The sequence below is a fragment of the Pristiophorus japonicus genome, chromosome 9, assembly GCF_044704955.1.
Source record: "Pristiophorus japonicus isolate sPriJap1 chromosome 9, sPriJap1.hap1, whole genome shotgun sequence".
In the NCBI taxonomy this organism is placed as follows: Eukaryota; Metazoa; Chordata; class Chondrichthyes; family Pristiophoridae; genus Pristiophorus; species Pristiophorus japonicus.
The window spans coordinates 1,904,151-1,921,030 of NC_091985.1; the positions used below are offsets into that span (position 1 = coordinate 1,904,151).

At 54.1% G+C, this 16,880-nt stretch overlaps 1 protein-coding gene across 1 annotated transcript in view; it reads right to left on the reverse strand.

The window, feature by feature from the left end:
- Positions 1 to 16,880, reverse strand: part of LOC139272915 (protein EFR3 homolog B-like) — a 1,121,614-nt gene that overhangs the window by 3,496 nt on the left and 1,101,238 nt on the right. The window contains exons 21-22 of the mRNA XM_070889016.1: positions 7,083 to 7,186; positions 2,695 to 2,744 (exon numbers count right to left, since the gene is read on the reverse strand). Coding sequence (XP_070745117.1) covers positions 2,695 to 2,744; positions 7,083 to 7,186 — 154 coding nt within the window. The remainder of the gene's footprint in view (positions 1 to 2,694; positions 2,745 to 7,082; positions 7,187 to 16,880) is intronic.

Sequence of the window (16,880 nt, forward strand, 5' to 3'; positions counted from 1 at the left end):
GCACGCTCCTTCCGCTGCCTGCGCTTGCTTTCTGCATGCTCTCGGTAACGAGACTCGAGGTGCTCAGCGCCCTCCTGGATGCACTTCCTCCACTTAGGGCGGTTCTTTGGCCACGGGCTCCCAGGTGTTGGTGGGGATGTTGCATTTTATTAAGGAGGTTTTGAGGCTGTCCTTGAAACGTTTCCCCTGCCCATCTGGGGCTCGCTTGCCATGTAAGAATTCCGAGTAGAGTACTTGCTTTGGGAGTCTTGTGTCGGGCATGCAGACGATGTGGTCTGCCCAATGAAGCTGGTCGAGTGTGGTCAGTGCTTCGATACTGGGGATGTTGGCCTGATCGAGAACACTGATGTCTGTCCTCCCAGTTGATTTGCAGGATCTTGTGGAGGTAGCGTTGGTGGTATTTCCCCAACGATATGAGGTGTCTACTGTATATGATCCACGTCTCTGAGCTATACAGGAGGGTGGGTATCACTACTGCCCTGTAGACTATAAGCTTGGTGCCAGATTGGAGGTCCTGGTCTTGAAACACTCTCTTCCTCAGGTGACCAAAGGCTGCGCTGGAACACTGGAGGTCGTGTTGAACCTCGTTTTCGATGCCTGCCCTTGTTGATTTCTGAACTTAAAGCAGCAACCCAACTTGGGAGCAGCAAAGCAGCTCCACAGGCCACAGAAGGCCGAGGTCCAACAAAAAACCCACGACCTAAAGAATAGATGGTGGGGTGGAGAAAGCAAGGGAGATATAGCAGCTGGCCGACAGCCATGACGTGCGAGGATTCTTCATGCAGTTAAGTCCACTTACGGCCCCACTTCACTGCTGACTAAGAACGGGGAAACACTCAGCAAGGACACCGAGGCTGGAAGGAGCACTTCGAAAATCTCCTTAACCGAGACTCTGCCTTTGACTCGAGTGTCCTCGACTCCATCCCGCAGCATGCCACCCTCCACCATTTCAGCAAAACCCCAGTCCTGCCTGAGGTAGAACAGGCCATCCGTCAGCTCAAGAACAAGGCGCCAAGAGCAGATGGAATCCCCGCTGAGGCATTAAAGTATGACAGAGAAGCACTATTGGCACGAATGCATGACCTGATCTCTCTCTTCTGGAAGGAGGAGAGCATGCCGGGAGATCTCAGAGGTGACCAGCTTCACAAAAGGGGACAAGTCCGACTGCAGCAACTACGGAGAATCTCCCTGCTATCAGCCACTGGGAAAGTCATCGCTAGAATCCTCCTCAACCGTCTTCTCCCTGTGGCTGAAGAGCTCCTCCCAGAGTCGCAATGCGGATTCCATCCACGGAGGGGTACAATGGACATGATCTTCACGGCGTGACAACTACAAGAGAAATGCAGGGAACCCTTGTACATCTTTGACCTCACAAAGGCCTTTGACACTGTCAACCGCGAGGGACTATGGGAGCGTCCTCCTCCATTTCGATGCCCCCAAAAATTTGCCGGCATCCTCTGCCTGCTCCACGACGACATGCAGGCCGTGATCCTTACCAACGGGTCCACCACAGACCCAATCCACGTGCGAACCGGAGTCGAGCAGGGCTGCATCATCGCACCAATGCTCTTCTCGATCTTCCTCACTGCAATGCTCCATCTCACCATCAACAAGCTCCCCACTGGAGTGGAACTAAACTATAGAACCAGTGGGAACCTGTTCAACCTTCGTCGCCTCCAGGTCAGATCCAAGACCGTCCCAACCTCTGTCGTCGAGCTACAGTACGCGGACGACACTTGCGTCTGCGCACATTCAGAGGCTGAACTCCAGGACATTGTCAACATCTTCACCGAGGCGTATGAAAGCATGGGTCTTACACTAAACATCTGTAAGACAAAGGTCCTCCACCAGCCTGACCCCACCACACAGCACTGCCCCCCAGTCATCACGTTCCACGGCGCGGTGTGACACAACGCTGGAATTAACAGCCGAGATTATGTGCTCAAGTCCCATACAACCTCCTGACAGAGCTGAGAGTGCAACTACTGAGTCATGTCCACCAGCTTCATTGGTGAAGATTGCATTCCTAATGTTCCATCATATTCCATTGAATTTATTCCTGAAGGGACTTGTGTCGCCTGTAATATTCTGTACTTCACACAGTGTCAGGCTTGTTTCTCCTTGTCGCTTATCTATTGCCTCTGGCATCTCCGAATAATCATTGGAGTTATTTTTAGCAAAAGTTTGAGTCCCCAAATTGCTCCATCCTTGTACCTTATTAAGAACAAATGCTGTCTCATACTTGACCTCTGGTCTCACCTTGAAACTTTCCTCCCTTCCATTCCCTCTTGCAAGATATTAAACTATCTTAACCGATAAGGGGATAATGGGTTATGGGGAGCGGGCGGGGAAGTGGAGCTGAGTCCATGATCGGAGCAGCCATGATGGTATTAAATGGCGGAGCAGGCTCGAGAGGCCGTATGGCCGACTCCTGCTCCTGTTTCTTATGGTCAGTTGTATCAAACAGCTACTCATGGAAATGACCGCCCAGTACATTCTCAGGGCAATAGGTGCGGCCTTGCTAACGATTCCCACATCCCCAGAATGAATAAAAGAAAAATCCTTTCACTGTATAGCTCAAAAATGCGATTGTCTATTTCCAGTGGGCTCAACAAACCAAAGGCAGGTTCAGCCCCAGCTGCCTGAGTTCTGCGTGCGGAGTGAGTGAGGTGCACAAGTTCCTGAACAACCTACCTTATCGTTATCTCAAATATTTGATTCAGTTTACTCTGCAGAATGGTTGCCTGAAATGAAAGGAATGAGAAGCACAAAGTAAATATATAAAACCACCTGATGGACAGGTGACAAGATCTTAAATTTAACGATCTTAACCAGAACCAAATCCTAATCCCAACATGTGGAATATCTTCCTCCCCTTGTACACTAGATTGGCAAGATTCTGCGGCACAAAATGGCTCTAACCAGCAACACTGTGGCTTCACACAGGGAAAGTGAGGGTGTGGATGGGAATAAAGAATAAGCTGGGGCAATTGAGATGGGGAAATGGGGCTGGGGTTGGAGATTAGGCTAGGAACCGGGCAGAGAGGGCTGGATTTTCCGGTCTTCTGTGCTCTGTTTTTTTCCCGGGAGCGACGACAATGGCGGTGACCCTGGGGTCCGGTTTAGCGGCAGTGTGGAGCAGCACCGCGGGAAGAGCTGTGCCCGGTGTGGAATGGACTTCAGCCAGACCCGTCCGCCCCACAGCGCGCCCCGCGGTGACCTGGGAAATCTGGGCCGTCCAACCATCCCGACAGCAGAGGGGTGAGTTACGCACTCCTACGGTACGTGTGATTGTTGCTACTGTTAATTTGTTTTGTGATTTGTGTTGTGGCGTGGGCAATGTATTGGGAATGTTTTTGTGGGTTTTCTCAGGTTCCCCCCCCGCCCCCCCAGGCCTCTCTCGGAGCGGTCCAGGCCCGGCGCTTTATCTCGGGAGTTTCCCTCACTAACACCTCCCTGAGTGCTGCACCCCCCTGACTCAGGGCCCAGCTGTCCAAACTCACCCACTGAGGGGCAAACTGTTCCCGGGCGCTAACTTTCCCGCCCCGCCGCTATTCTCGCCCCAAAAACATCAAAGCCGGAAATCCAGCCCTCGAGTTCCCAACCCTGGTGGAATGACAGGAGTTTCCCAGAATTGGGAGTATCTCTCTCGAACTCCGCCTCCAGCAGCCCGGGAGATCAGCGATTTACATTTCCCTCCACACCCCCACGAGGTCACCGGCCTGTACCCCGACCACCGCTGCAGGGAGCCGCGGTCACGGGGAGCGCAGTCGGCAGGGAAGAGTCGGGAATCAGGGAGCTCGGGAATCACAGGTGTCCATTTGGGGCGTCCCTGAACTCGTGAGACATCGGAAATCGTGGGGGAGGTCAAAATCGGGGGGCTCGAGAGTTTGGGAGGGAGAGAAACTGGGGAATGGGGATCAGGGGGATAGATGGGGACGAGCATTTCTTGCAGAGCCGGGAACAGCAGCAGCAAGGTGGTGAGTAGGAGCGGATGATACTAAAATCGGCCGTGTGTTTGATAATGAAGAAGAAAGCTGGTCAGGTGGGCAGAACAGTGGCAAATAGAATTCAATCCAGACAAGTATCAGGTAATATATTTAGGGAGAGCTAACATGGCTAAGGAATACACAATAAATGGTACAATACTGAAAGTACTGGGTATGGTAGCATAGTGCTTATGTTACTAGACTCCCGAGGCCTGGACTAATAATCTGGAGATGCGAGTTCAAATTCCACCTCGGCAGCTGGGGAATTTAAATTCAGTTTATTAAATAAAGCTAGTATCAGTGATGGTGACCATGAAACTGCCAGATTGTTGTAAAAACCCATCGGGTTCACTAATGTCCCTTTAGGGAAGGAAATCTGCCGCCCTGACCCGGTCTGGCCAATATGTGACTCCAGACCCACAGCAATGTGGTTAACTCTTAACTGCCCCCTGCAATGGCGGCTCACCACCAGCTTCTCAAGGGGGCAATTAGGGATGGGCAATAAATGTCGGCCTTGCCAGCGATGCCCACATCCAACGAACGAATATATTTTTAAAAAGTGTGGAGGAACAGAGGGACCTGGGAGTGCAGGTCCACAGATCCCTGAAGGTAGCAGGCCAGGTGGATAAGGTGGTTAAGAAGGCATACGGAATACTTGCCTTTATTGGCCGAGGCATAGAATACAAGTGCAGGGTGGTTATGCTTGAACTGTATAATACTCTGGTTAGGCCACAGCTGGAGTACTGCGTGCAGTTCTGGTCACCACATTACAGGAAGGAGAGGGTACAGAGGAGATTTACCAGGATGTTGGCGGGAGTGGAGAATGTTAGCTATGAGGAAAGATTGGATAGGCTGGGGTTGTTTACTTTGGAACAGAGGAGGCTGAGGGGAGATTTAATTATGAGGGGCTGAGATAGAGTGGATAGGAAGGACCTATTTCCTCTAGCAGAGAGGTCAATAACCAGGGAACATAGACTTAAAGTAATTGACAGAAGGTTTAGAGGTGATTTGAGGAGAATTTTTTCACCCAGAGGGTGGTGGGGGTCTGGAACTCACGACCTGAAAGGGTGGTAGAGGCAGAAACCCTCACCACATTTAAACAGTACCTGGATGTACACCTGAAGTGCTGTAACCCACAGGGCTACGGACCGAGAGCTGGAGAGTGGGATTAGGCTGGGTAGCTCTTTTTTGACAGGCACAGATATGATGGGCAGAATGGCCTCCTTCTGTGCCGTAAACCTCCCACAATTCTATGAGAATCTTCATCGCAAACACCATTCTGGTGAATCGGCACTGGGCTGTCTTCAAATCAGTGTATCCTGGCAACCAGAGTTCCACGCATGCGCGAAATTGTGAATGGGCCACGCACCTCCCCATTGGTTGCAGGTGGGCAGTGCTGCCATACAGGGGGCTGTTCTGGGTCCACTTCTGATCACTGTATACATCAATAATTTGAATATAGGGCCAGAGAGAGAGAATGGTGTCTGAATTTGAAGATCAAATCAAAATAGGAGGGATAGTTAATTCTTCAGAAGACCAAAGGAAGCTATAAAGGGATACTGCTAAGATCTGGGGAATGGGCAGAAAAGCAGCAGGTGGAATTCAATGTCCGGAAGTGTGAGGTAATACATTCTGGTTAAAAGAAATAGCAGCAGTGATGACACTGTGAGGGGGAGTGGGCTCGGGGCTGGGGAAGAGCTGGGGGTCCAGGGTCACAGGACATTAAAGGCAGCTCCTCCGATAAGGCCGGAAACAATTCTCTGGGATTCTGGGATTTATCTCAAGGTATAGAGGTAAAAGTTCAGTAAGAGTGAGTTAGGATAGTGTGAGTAGTGTGGGGTTCAGGAAGGGCAGTGAGGTTTCAACTAGGGTGCAGCACGGACTCACTGCGATGCTGCCTGGTGTGAGGAAATACAATTATGAAGCAAGATTTTAACAATTGAGTCTTTTTTTGTTGGAACAATATAACAGAGATTACAGGGCGATCGTGTGTAACATTGTGTGAGGGTGGGACGGGGTCGATAGAAGCAACCTGTTTCCAGCATTGAGAGTCTGCAACGAGGGGCCACAGATACAAGATTAAATGTGGGAGAGACTTCTACACACAGAGAGTGCTTAGGCGGTGGGATTCACTGTCAGGGTCAGGGGCTGTGGGGTCACTGTCAGGGGCTGTGGGGTTCACTGTCAGGGTCAGGGGCTGTGGGATTCACTGTCAGGGTCAGGGGCTGTGGGATTCACTGTCAGGGTCAGGGGCTGTGGGATTCACTGTCAGGGTCAGGGGCTGTGGGGTTCACTGTCAGGGTCAGGGGCTGTGGGGGTCACAGTCAGGGTCAGGGGCTGTGGGGGTCACAGTCAGGGTCAGGGGCTGTGGGGTTCACTGTCAGGGTCAGGGCCAGGGGCTGTGGGGTTCACTGTCAGGGTCAGGGGCTGTGGGGGTCACTGTCAGGTTCAGGGGTCAGGGGCTGTGGGATTCACGGTCAGGGTCAGGGGCTGTGGGGGTCACTGTCAGGGTCAGGGGTCAGGGGCTGTGGGGGTCACTGTCAGGGTCAGGGGCTGTGGGGTTCACTGTCAGGGTCAGGATCAGGGGCTGTGGGGGTCACTGTCAGGGTCAGTGGGGGTCACTGTCAGGAACAGGAGAAGGGGTTGTGGGATTCACTGTCAGGGTCAGGGGCTGTGGGGGTCACTGTCAGGGTCAGTGGGGGTCACTGACAGGGTCAGGGGTCAGGGTCAGTGGGGGTCACTGTCTGGAACAGGAGAAGGGGATGAAGGGGTTTGAAGGGACATGGGAACAGGACGGGTAAATGTGAATTGAGCTAATTTGTCGACATGGAATGGTCTGTTTCTGTGTTGGAGCTGCTGTGTGGCCCAGATGTTGGCCCGGCACTTCCTTGCTCCTGTTCTCTACCTCTGGTGGTGAAGCCCCTCTCTGACTACCTGCTCTGATCACCTTTTGCCTGAGAGTTATTTTTTAACGACGAATTTCCACACACCCGTACCCCGCAGACCAGATTGTGTCATTGTATGTAACGGCCTTGCACTGTCGGCAGGACGATGCTGAGATTGGATTTGTTTCTCCACACCACATGTCCTTACCCTTGCTCCACAATGAGCCGCTATCTCTTCAAATGGAGCTTTCTGAAACTTCTCCACCACCTGGCGTCGCCTCTCTCGCTCCTGCTCCTCCATGGCTGCTCCATCTACTGACCAACAGGGACAGAGTGTCAGAGCAGGCACACACCTCCCAAACCTCGCTGCCGCGAACGGAACGGGTTGTCACGCTCCAAGTGCAGCCTCACTGAAGTTAGGGCCATTCACCAAGGGACAGACATATTCTGCTCACCCTTCTGGGGGATTGTCCGTGGCTTCAATCATTTGAGCAGAGATGGAGGCCTACATTTTGTGTCCCGGTTCAGGCAGTAATGAGTGGATGGGGCGGGAGGACGTGTCCTGGGATGTGTTTGATGGGCACCAGCCCAATGTTCCATCCTCAGTTCACACAGATAAGAAGAGCCCAACTATTCCTGGTGTCTGCATGGATGTGAGGTGGTAAGGATACGGTCTGTCTGCTTGTCCATCGTTTCTGTCCTCAGTTCCATCGATTTATGTTGATGCAGAAGGAATCCCGTCAGGAGCGACCTTCAAGGAGCAATCAGTTCGAAGAACCGACCTCGAACATTTCCACTGCTTCAAACACTCAAACTGACAGCATCCCTTGCAGCTTCTCACTGTGTTACACCAAATCTTCCAGTCGCAGTGCAGCCCACCTTCACTGCAAACGCTGCACTTCTGGGGCCGGGGGGGGGCGCAGGCTGTGTATACACCGTGTCAGGTGGTCTCTCCTCGGGGGGGGGGGGGCGCAGACTGTGTATACACCGTTTCAGGTGGTCTCTCCTCGGGGGGGGGGGCACAGACTGTGTATACACCGTGTCAGGTGGTCTCTCCTCAGGGGGCCGGAGGGGGGGCGCAGACTGTGTATACACCGTGTCAGGTGGTCTCTCCTCAGGGGGCCGGAGGGGGGGCGCAGACTGTGTATACACCGTGTCAGGTGGTCTCTCCTCAGGGGGCCGGAGGGGGGGCGCAGACTGTGTATACACCGTGTCAGGTGGTCTCTCCTCAGGGGGGGGTCGCAGACTGTGCATACACCGTGTCAGGTGGTCTCTCCTCGGGGGGGGGGGCACAGACTGTGTATACACCGTTTCAGGTGGTCTCTCCTCGGGGGTGGGGGGCGCAGACTGTGTATACACCGTTTCAGGTGGTCTCTCCTCGGGGGGGGGGGGGCGCAGACTGTGTATACACCGTTTCAGGTGGTCTCTCCTCGGGGGGGGGGGGGCGCAGACTGTGTATACACCGTGTCAGGTGGTCTCTCCTCGGGGGGGGGGGGCGCAGACTGTGTATACACCGTGTCAGGTGGTCTCTCCTCGGGGGTGGGGGGCGCAGACTGTGTATACACCGTTTCAGGTGGTCTCTCCTCGGGGGTGGGGGGCGCAGACTGTGTATACACCGTTTCAGGTGGTCTCTCCTCGGGGGGGGGGGGGCGCAGACTGTGTATACACCGTTTCAGGTGGTCTCTCCTCGGGGGGGGGGGGGCGCAGACTGTGTATACACCGTTTCAGGTGGTCTCTCCTCGGGGGGGGGGGGGCGCAGACTGTGTATACACCGTGTCAGGTGGTCTCTCCTCGGGGGGGGGGGGCGCAGACTGTGTATACACCGTGTCAGGTGGTCTCTCCTCGGGGGTGGGGGGCGCAGACTGTGTATACACCGTTTCAGGTGGTCTCTCCTCGGGGGGGGGGGCACAGACTGTGTATACACCGTTTCAGGTGGTCTCTCCTCGGGGGGGGGGGGGCGCAGACTGTGTATACACCGTTTCAGGTGGTCTCTCCTCGGGGGGGGGGGCACAGACTGTGTATACACCGTTTCAGGTGGTCTCTCCTCGGGGGGGGGGGGGGCGCAGACTGTGTATACACCGTTTCAGGTGGTCTCTCCTCGGGGGGGGGGGGCGCAGACTGTGTATACACCGTGTCAGGTGGTCTCTCCTCGGGGGGGGGGGGCGCAGACTGTGTATACACCGTGTCAGGTGGTCTCTCCTCGGGGGGGGGGGGGGGCAGGCTGTGTATACACCGTGTCAGGTGGTCTCTCCTCGGGGGCCGGGGGGGGGGCGCAGGCTGTGTATACACCGTGTCAGGTGGTCTCTCCTCGGGGGGGGGGGCGCAGGCTGTGTATACACCGTGTCAGGTGGTCTCTCCTCGGGGGGGGGGGCGCAGGCTGTGTATACACCGTGTCAGGTGGTCTCCTCAGGGGGCGGGGAAGAGGGGGGACAGTAACCAATTTCATTGGCAGGTCCGCAGATTGAACCCTGGACTGGGGAAGGGTTGCAGGTCCTCTCGACACGAGGAACACAAGCCTGAAGTGAGACAGGGTGCTGTGTAGAGCAGTGAGTGAGACAGGGTGCTGTGTAGAGCAGTGAGTGAGACAGGGTGCTGTGTAGAGCGGTGAGTGAGATAGGGTGCTGTGTAGAGCGGTGAGTGAGACAGGGTGCTGTGTAGTACGGTGAGTGAGACAGGGTGCTGTGTAGTACGGTGAGTGAGACAGGGTGCTGTGTAGTATGGTGAGTGAGACAGGGTGCTGTGCAGTATGGTGACTGATGACAGGGTGCTGTGTAGAGCAGTGAGTGAGACAGGGTGCTGTGTAGTATGGTGAGTGAGATAGGGTGCTGTGTAGAGCGGTGAGTGAGACAGGGTGCTGTGTAGTATGGTGAGTGAGATAGGGTGCTGTGTAGTATGGTGAGTGAGACAGGGTGCTGTGTAGTACGGTGAGTGAGATAGGGTGCTGTGTAGAGCGGTGAGTGAGACAGGGTGCTGTGTAGTACGGTGAGTGAGACAGGGTGCTGTGCAGTATGGTGACTGATGACAGGGTGCTGTGTAGAGCAGTGAGTGAGACAGGGTGCTGTGTAGTATGGTGAGTGAGATAGGGTGCTGTGTAGTATGGTGAGTAAGACAGGGTGCTGTGTAGTATGGTGAGTGAGACAGGGTGCTGTGTAGAGCGGTGAGTGAGACAGGGTGCTGTGTAGAGCGGTGAGTGAGACAGGGTGCTGTGTAGTATGGTGAGTAAGACAGGGTGCTGTGTAGTATGGTGAGTGAGACAGGGTGCTGTGTAGTATGGTGAGTGAGATTGGGTGCTGTGCAGTATGGTGAGTGAGACAGGGTGCTGTGTAGTATGGTGAGTGAGACAGGGTGCTGTGTAGAGCGGTGAGTGAGACAGGGTGCTGTGTAGAGCGGTGAGTGAGACAGGGTGCTGTGTAGTATGGTGAGTGAGACAGGGTGCTGTGTAGAGCGATGAGTGAGACAGGGTGCTGTGTAGTATGGTGAGTGAGACAGGGTGCTGTGTAGTATGGTGAGTGAGACAGGGTGCTGTGTAGAGCGGTGAGTGAGATAGGGTGCTGTGTAGAGCGGTGAGTGAGACAGGGTGCTGTGTAGTATGGTGAGTGAGATAGGGTGCTGTGTAGTATGGTGAGTAAGACAGGGTGCTGTGTAGTATGGTGAGTGAGACAGGGTGCTGTGTAGTATGGTGAGTGAGATAGGGTGCTGTGTAGAGTAGTGAGTGAGACAGGGTGCTGTGTAGTATGGTGAGTGAGACAGGATGCTGTGTAGAGCGGTGAGTGAGATAGGGTGCTGTGTAGAGCGGTGAGTGAGACAGGGTGCTGTGTAGTATGGTGAGTGAGACAGGGTGCTGTGTAGTATGGTGAGTGAGACAGGGTGCTGTGTAGTATGGTGAGTGAGACAGGGTGCTGTGTAGAGCGGTGAGTGAGACAGGGTGCTGTGTAGTATGGTGAGTGAGACAGGGTGCTGTGTAGAGCGATGAGTGAGACAGGGTGCTGTGTAGAGCAGTGAGTGAGACAGGGTGCTGTGTAGTATGGTGAGTGAGACAGGGTGCTGTGTAGTATGGCGAGTGAGACAGGGTGCTGTGTAGTATGGTGAGTGAGACAGGGTGCTGTGTAGAGCGGTGAGTGAGATAGGGTGCTGTGTAGAGCGGTGAGTGAGACAGGGTGCTGTGTAGAGCAGTGAGTGAGACAGGGTGCTGTGTAGAGCGGTGAGTGAGACAGGGTGCTGTGTAGTATGGTGAGTGAGATAGGGTGCTGTGTAGATCGGTGAGTGAGACAGGGTGCTGTGTAGTATGGTGAGTGAGACAGGGTGCTGTGTAGAGCAGTGAGTGAGACAGGGTGCTGTGTAGAGCAGTGAGTGAGACAGGGTGCTGTGTAGAGCAGTGAGTGAGATAGGGTGCTGTGTAGAGCGCTGAGTGAGACAGGGTGCTGTGTAGAGCAGTGAGTGAGACAGGGTGCTGTGTAGTATGGTGAGTGAGACAGGGTGCTGTGTAGTATGGTGAGTGAGACAGGGTGCTGTGTAGAGCGGTGAGTGAGACAGGGTGCTGTGTAGAGCAGTGAGTGAGACAGGGTGCTGTGTAGTATGGTGAGTGAGATAGGGTGCTGTGCAGAGCAGTGAGTAAGACAGGGTGCTGTGTAGAGCAGTGAGTGAGACAGGGTGCTGTGTAGAGCGGTGAGTGAGACAGGGTGCTGTGTAGAGCGGTGAGTGAGACAGGATGCTGTGTAGTATGGTGAGTGAGACAGGGTGCTGTGTAGTATGGTGAGTGAGACCGGGTGCTGTGTAGAGCGGTGAGTGAGATAGGGTGCTGTGTAGAGCAGTGAGTGAGATAGGGTGCTGTGTAGTATGCTGAGTGAGACAGGGTGCTGTGCAGAGCAGTGAGTGAGACAGGGTGCTGTGTAGTATGGTGAGTGAGACAGGGTGCTGTGTAGAGCGGTGAGTGAGATAGGGTGCTGTGTAGATCGGTGAGTGAGACAGGGTGCTGTGTAGTATGGTGAGTGAGACAGGGTGCTGTGTAGAGCAGTGAGTGAGACAGGGTGCTGTGTAGAGCAGTGAGTGAGACAGGGTGCTGTGTAGTATGGTGAGTGAGATAGGGTGCTGTGTAGAGCGCTGAGTGAGACAGGGTGCTGTGTAGAGCAGTGAGTGAGACAGGGTGCTGTGTAGTATGGTGAGTGAGACAGGGTGCTGTGTAGTATGGTGAGTGAGACAGGGTGCTGTGCAGAGCAGTGAGTGAGACAGGGTGCTGTGTAGCATGGTGAGTGAGACAGGGTGCTGTGTAGAGCGTTGAGTGAGATAGGGTGCTGCGTAGTATGGTGAGTGGGACAGGGTGCTATGTAGAGCAGTGAGTGAGACAGGGTGCTGTTTAGAGCGGTGAGTGAGACAGGGTGCTGTGTAGTATGGTGAGTGAGACAGGGTGCTGTGTAGAGCGTTGAGTGAGACAGGGTGCTGTGTAGTATGGTGAGTGAGACAGGGTGCTGTGTAGAGCAGTGAGTGAGACAGGGTGCTGCGTAGTATGGTGAGTGAGACAGGGTGCTGTGTAGTATGGTGAGTTAGACAGGGTGCTGTGTAGAGCGGTGAGTGAGACAGGCTGCTGTGTAGAGCGGTGAGTGAGATAGGGTGCTGTGTAGAGCGGTGAGTGAGATAGGGTGCTGTGTAGAGCGGTGAGTGAGACAGGGTGCTGTGTAGTATGGTGAGTGAGACAGGGTGCTGTGTAGAGCGATGAGTGAGATAGGGTGCTGTGTAGAGCGGTGAGTGAGACAGGGTGCTGTGTAGTACGGTGAGTGAGACAGGGTGCTGTGTAGTACGGTGAGTGAGACAGGGTGCTGTGTAGTATGGCGAGTGAGACAGGGTGCTGTGTAGAGCGATGAGTGAGATAGGGTGCTGTGTAGAGCGGTGAGTGAGACAGGGTGCTGTGTAGTATGGTGAGTGAGACAGTGTGCTGTGTGGAGCATTGAGTGAGACAGGGTGCTGTGTAGTATGGTGAGTGAGATAGGGTGCTGTGTAGTATGATGAGTGAGACAGGGTGCTGTGTAGTATGGTGAGTGAGACAGGGTGCTGTGTAGTACGGTGAGTGAGACAGGGTGCTGTGTAGTATGGCGAGTGAGACAGGGTGCTGTGTAGAGCGATGAGTGAGATAGGGTGCTGTGTAGAGCGGTGAGTGAGACAGGGTGCTGTGTAGTATGGTGACTGATGACAGGGTGCTGTGTAGAGCAGTGAGTGAGACAGGGTGCTGTGTAGTATGGTGAGTGAGATAGGGTGCTGTGTAGTACGGTGAGTGAGACAGGGTGCTGTGTAGAGCAGTGAGTGAGACAGGGTGCTGTGTAGTATGGTGAGTGAGACAGGGTGCTGTGTAGAGCGGTGAGTGAGACAGGGTGCTGTGTAGTATGGTGAGTGAGACAGGGTGCTGTGTAGTATGGTGAGTGAGACAGGGTGCTGTGTAGTATGGTGAGTGAGACAGGGTGCTGTGTATAGCGGTGAGTGAGACAGGGTGCTGTGTAGTATGGTGAGTGAGACAGGGTGCTGTGTAGTATGGTGAGTGAGACAGGGTGCTGTGTAGTACGGTGAGTGAGACAGGGTGCTGTGTAGAGCAGTGAGTGAGACAGGGTGCTGTGTCGTATGGTGAGTGAGACAGGGTGCTGTGTAGTATGGTGAGTGAGACAGGGTGCTGTGTAGTATGGTGAGTGAGACAGGGTGCTGTGTAGTATGGCGAGTGAGACAGGGTGCTGTGTAGTATGGCGAGTGAGACAGGGTGCTGTGTAGTATGGCGAGTGAGACAGGGTGCTGTGTAGAGCGGTGAGTGAGATAGGGTGCTGTGTAGATCGGTGAGTGAGACAGGGTGCTGTGTAGTATGGTGAGTGAGACAGGGTGCTGTGTAGTATGGTGAGTGAGACAGGGTGCTGTGTAGAGCGGTGAGTGAGATAGGGTGCTGTGCAGAGCGGTGAGTGAGACAGGGTGCTGTGCAGTATGGTGAGTGAGACAGGGTGCTGTGTAGAGCAGTGAGTGAGATAGGGTGCTGTGTAGAGCGGTGAGTGAGATAGGGTGCTGTGTAGAGCGGTGAGTGAGATAGGGTGCTGTGTAGAGCGGTGTGTGAGACAGGGTGCTGTGTAGTATGGTGAGTGAGACAGGGTGCTGTGTAGAGCAGTGAGTGAGATAGGGTGCTGTGTAGAGCGGTGAGTGAGACAGGGTGCTGTGTAGAGCAGTGAGTGAGACAGGGTGCTGTGTAGTATGGTGAGTGAGACAGGGTGCTGTGTAGTATGGTGAGTGATGACAGGGTGCTGTGTCGAGCAGTGAGTGAGACAGGGTGCTGTGTAGATCGGTGAGTGAGACAGGGTGCTGTGCAGTATGGTGAGTGAGACAGGGTGCTGTGTAGTATGGTGAGTGAGACAGGGTGCTGTGTAGTATGGTGAGTGAGACAGGGTGCTGTGTAGAGCAGTGAGTGAGACAGGGTGCTGTGTAGAGCAGTGAGTGAGACAGGGTGCTGTGTAGTATGGTGAGTGAGACAGGGTGCTGTGTAGAGCGGTGAGTGAGACAGGGTGCTGTGTAGAGCGGTGAGTGAGACAGGGTGCTGTGTAGTATGGTGAGTGAGACAGGGTGCTGTGTAGAGCAGTGAGTGAGACAGGGTGCTGTGTAGTATGGTGAGTGAGATAGGGTGCTGTGCAGATCGGTGAGTGAAACAGGGTGCTGTGTAGTATGGTGAGTGAGACAGGGTGCTGTGTAGTATGGTGAGTGAGATAGGGTGCCGTGTAGAGCAGTGAGTGAGACAGGGTGCTGTGTAGAGCGGTGAGTGAGACAGGGTGCTGTGTAGATCGGTGAGTGAGACAGGGTGCTGTGTAGAGCGGTGAGTGAGATAGGGTGCTGTGTAGAGCGGTGAGTGAGAAAGGGTGCCGTGTAGAGCAGTGAGTGAGACAGGGTGCTGTGTAGAGCGGTGAGTGAGACAGGGTGCTGTGTAGATCGGTGAGTGAGACAGGGTGCTGTGTAGTATGGTGAGTGAGACAGGGTCCTGTGTAGAGCAGTGAGTGAGATAGGGTGCTGCGAAGTATGGTGAGTGAGACAGGGTGCTGTGTAGTATGGTGAGTGAGATAGAGTGCTGTGTAGAGCAGTGAGTGAGACAGGGTGCTGTGTAGTATGGCGAGTGAGACAGGGTGCTGTGTAGTACGGTGAGTGAGACAGGGTGCTGTGTAGTATGGCGAGTGAGACAGGGTGCTGTGTAGTATGGCGAGTGAGACAGGGTGCTGTGTAGAGCGGTGAGTGAGATAGGGTGCTGTGTAGAGAGGTGAGTGAGACAGGGTGCTGTGTAGAGAGGTGAGTGAGACAGGGTGCTGTGTAGAGAGGTGAGTGAGACAGGGTGCTGTGTAGTATGGTGAGTGAGACAGGGTGCTGTGTAGTATGGTGAGTGAGACAGGGTGCTGTGTAGAGCAGTGAGTGAGACAGGGTGCTGTGTAGAGCGGTGAGTGAGACCGGGTGCTGTGTAGTATGGTGAGTGAGACAGGGCGCTGTGGAGTATGGTGAGTGAGATAGGGTGCTGTGTATTATGGTGAGTGAGATAGGGTGCTGTGTAGAGCAGTGAGTGAGACAGGGTGCTGTGTCGTATGGTGAGTGAGACAGGGTGCTGTGTAGTATGGTGAGTGAGATAGGGTGCTGTGTATTATGGTGAGTGAGACAGGGTGCTGTGTAGAGCGGTGAGTGAGATAGGGTGCTGTATAGTATGGTGAGTGAGACAGGGTGCTGTGTAGTATGGTGAGTGAGACAGGGTGCTGTGTAGTATGGTGAGTGAGACAGGGTGCTGTGTAGTATGGTGAGTGAGACAGGGTGCTGTGTAAAATATGGTGAGTGAGACAGGGTGCTGTGTAGTATGGTGAGTGAGACAGGGTGCTGTGTAGTATGGTGAGTGAGACAGGGTGCTGTATAGTATGGTGAGTGAGACAGGGTGCTGTATAGTATGGTGAGTGAGACAGGGTGCTGTGTAGAGCGGTGAGTGAGACAGGGTGCTGTGTAGTATGGTGAGTGAGACAGGGTGCTGTGTAGAGCGGTGAGTGAGACAGGGTGCTGTATAGAGCGGTGAGTGAGATAGGGTGCTGCGAAGTATGGTGAGTGAGACAGGGTGCTGTGTAGTATGGTGAGTGAGACAGGGTGCTGTGTAGTATGGTGAGTGAGACAGGGTGCTGTGTAGAGCGGTGAGTGAGACAGGGTGCTGTGTAGAGCGGTGAGTGAGACAGGGTCCTGTGTGGAGCAGTGAGTGAGATAGGGTGCTGTGAAGTATGGTGAGTGAGACAGGGTGCTGTGTAGAGCGGTGAGTGAGACAGGGTGCTGTGTAGAGCAGTGAGTGAGACAGGGTGCTGTGCAGATCGGTGAGTGAGACAGGGTGCTGTGTAGTATGGTGAGTGAGACAGGGTCCTGTGTAGAGCAGTGAGTGAGATAGGGTGCTGTGAAGTATGGTGAGTGAGACAGGGTGCTGTGTAGTATGGTGAGTGAGACAGGGTGCTGTGTAGTATGGTGAGTGAGACAGGGTGCTGTGTAGTATGGTGAGTGAGACAGGGTGCTGTGTAGTATGGTGAGTGAGACAGGGTGCTGTGTAGTATGGTGAGTGAGACAGGGTGCTGTGTAAAATATGGTGAGTGAGACAGGGTGCTGTGTAGTATGGTGAGTGAGACAGGGTGCTGTGTAGTATGGTGAGTGAGACAGGGTGCTGTGTAGTATGGTGAGTGAGACAGGGTGCTGTATAGTATGGTGAGTGAGACAGGGTGCTGTGTAGTATGGTGAGTGAGACAGGGTGCTGTGTAGAGCGGTGAGTGAGACAGGGTGCTGTGTAGAGCGGTGAGTGAGATAGGGTGCTGCGAAGTATGGTGAGTGAGACAGGGTGCTGTGTAGTATGGTGAGTGAGATAGGGTGCTGTGTAGAGCGGTGAGTGAGACAGGGTGCTGTGTAGAGCGGTGAGTGAGACAGGGTGCTGTGTAGAGCGGTGAGTGAGACAGGGTGCTGTGTAGTATGGTGAGTGAGACAGGGTCCTGTGTAGAGC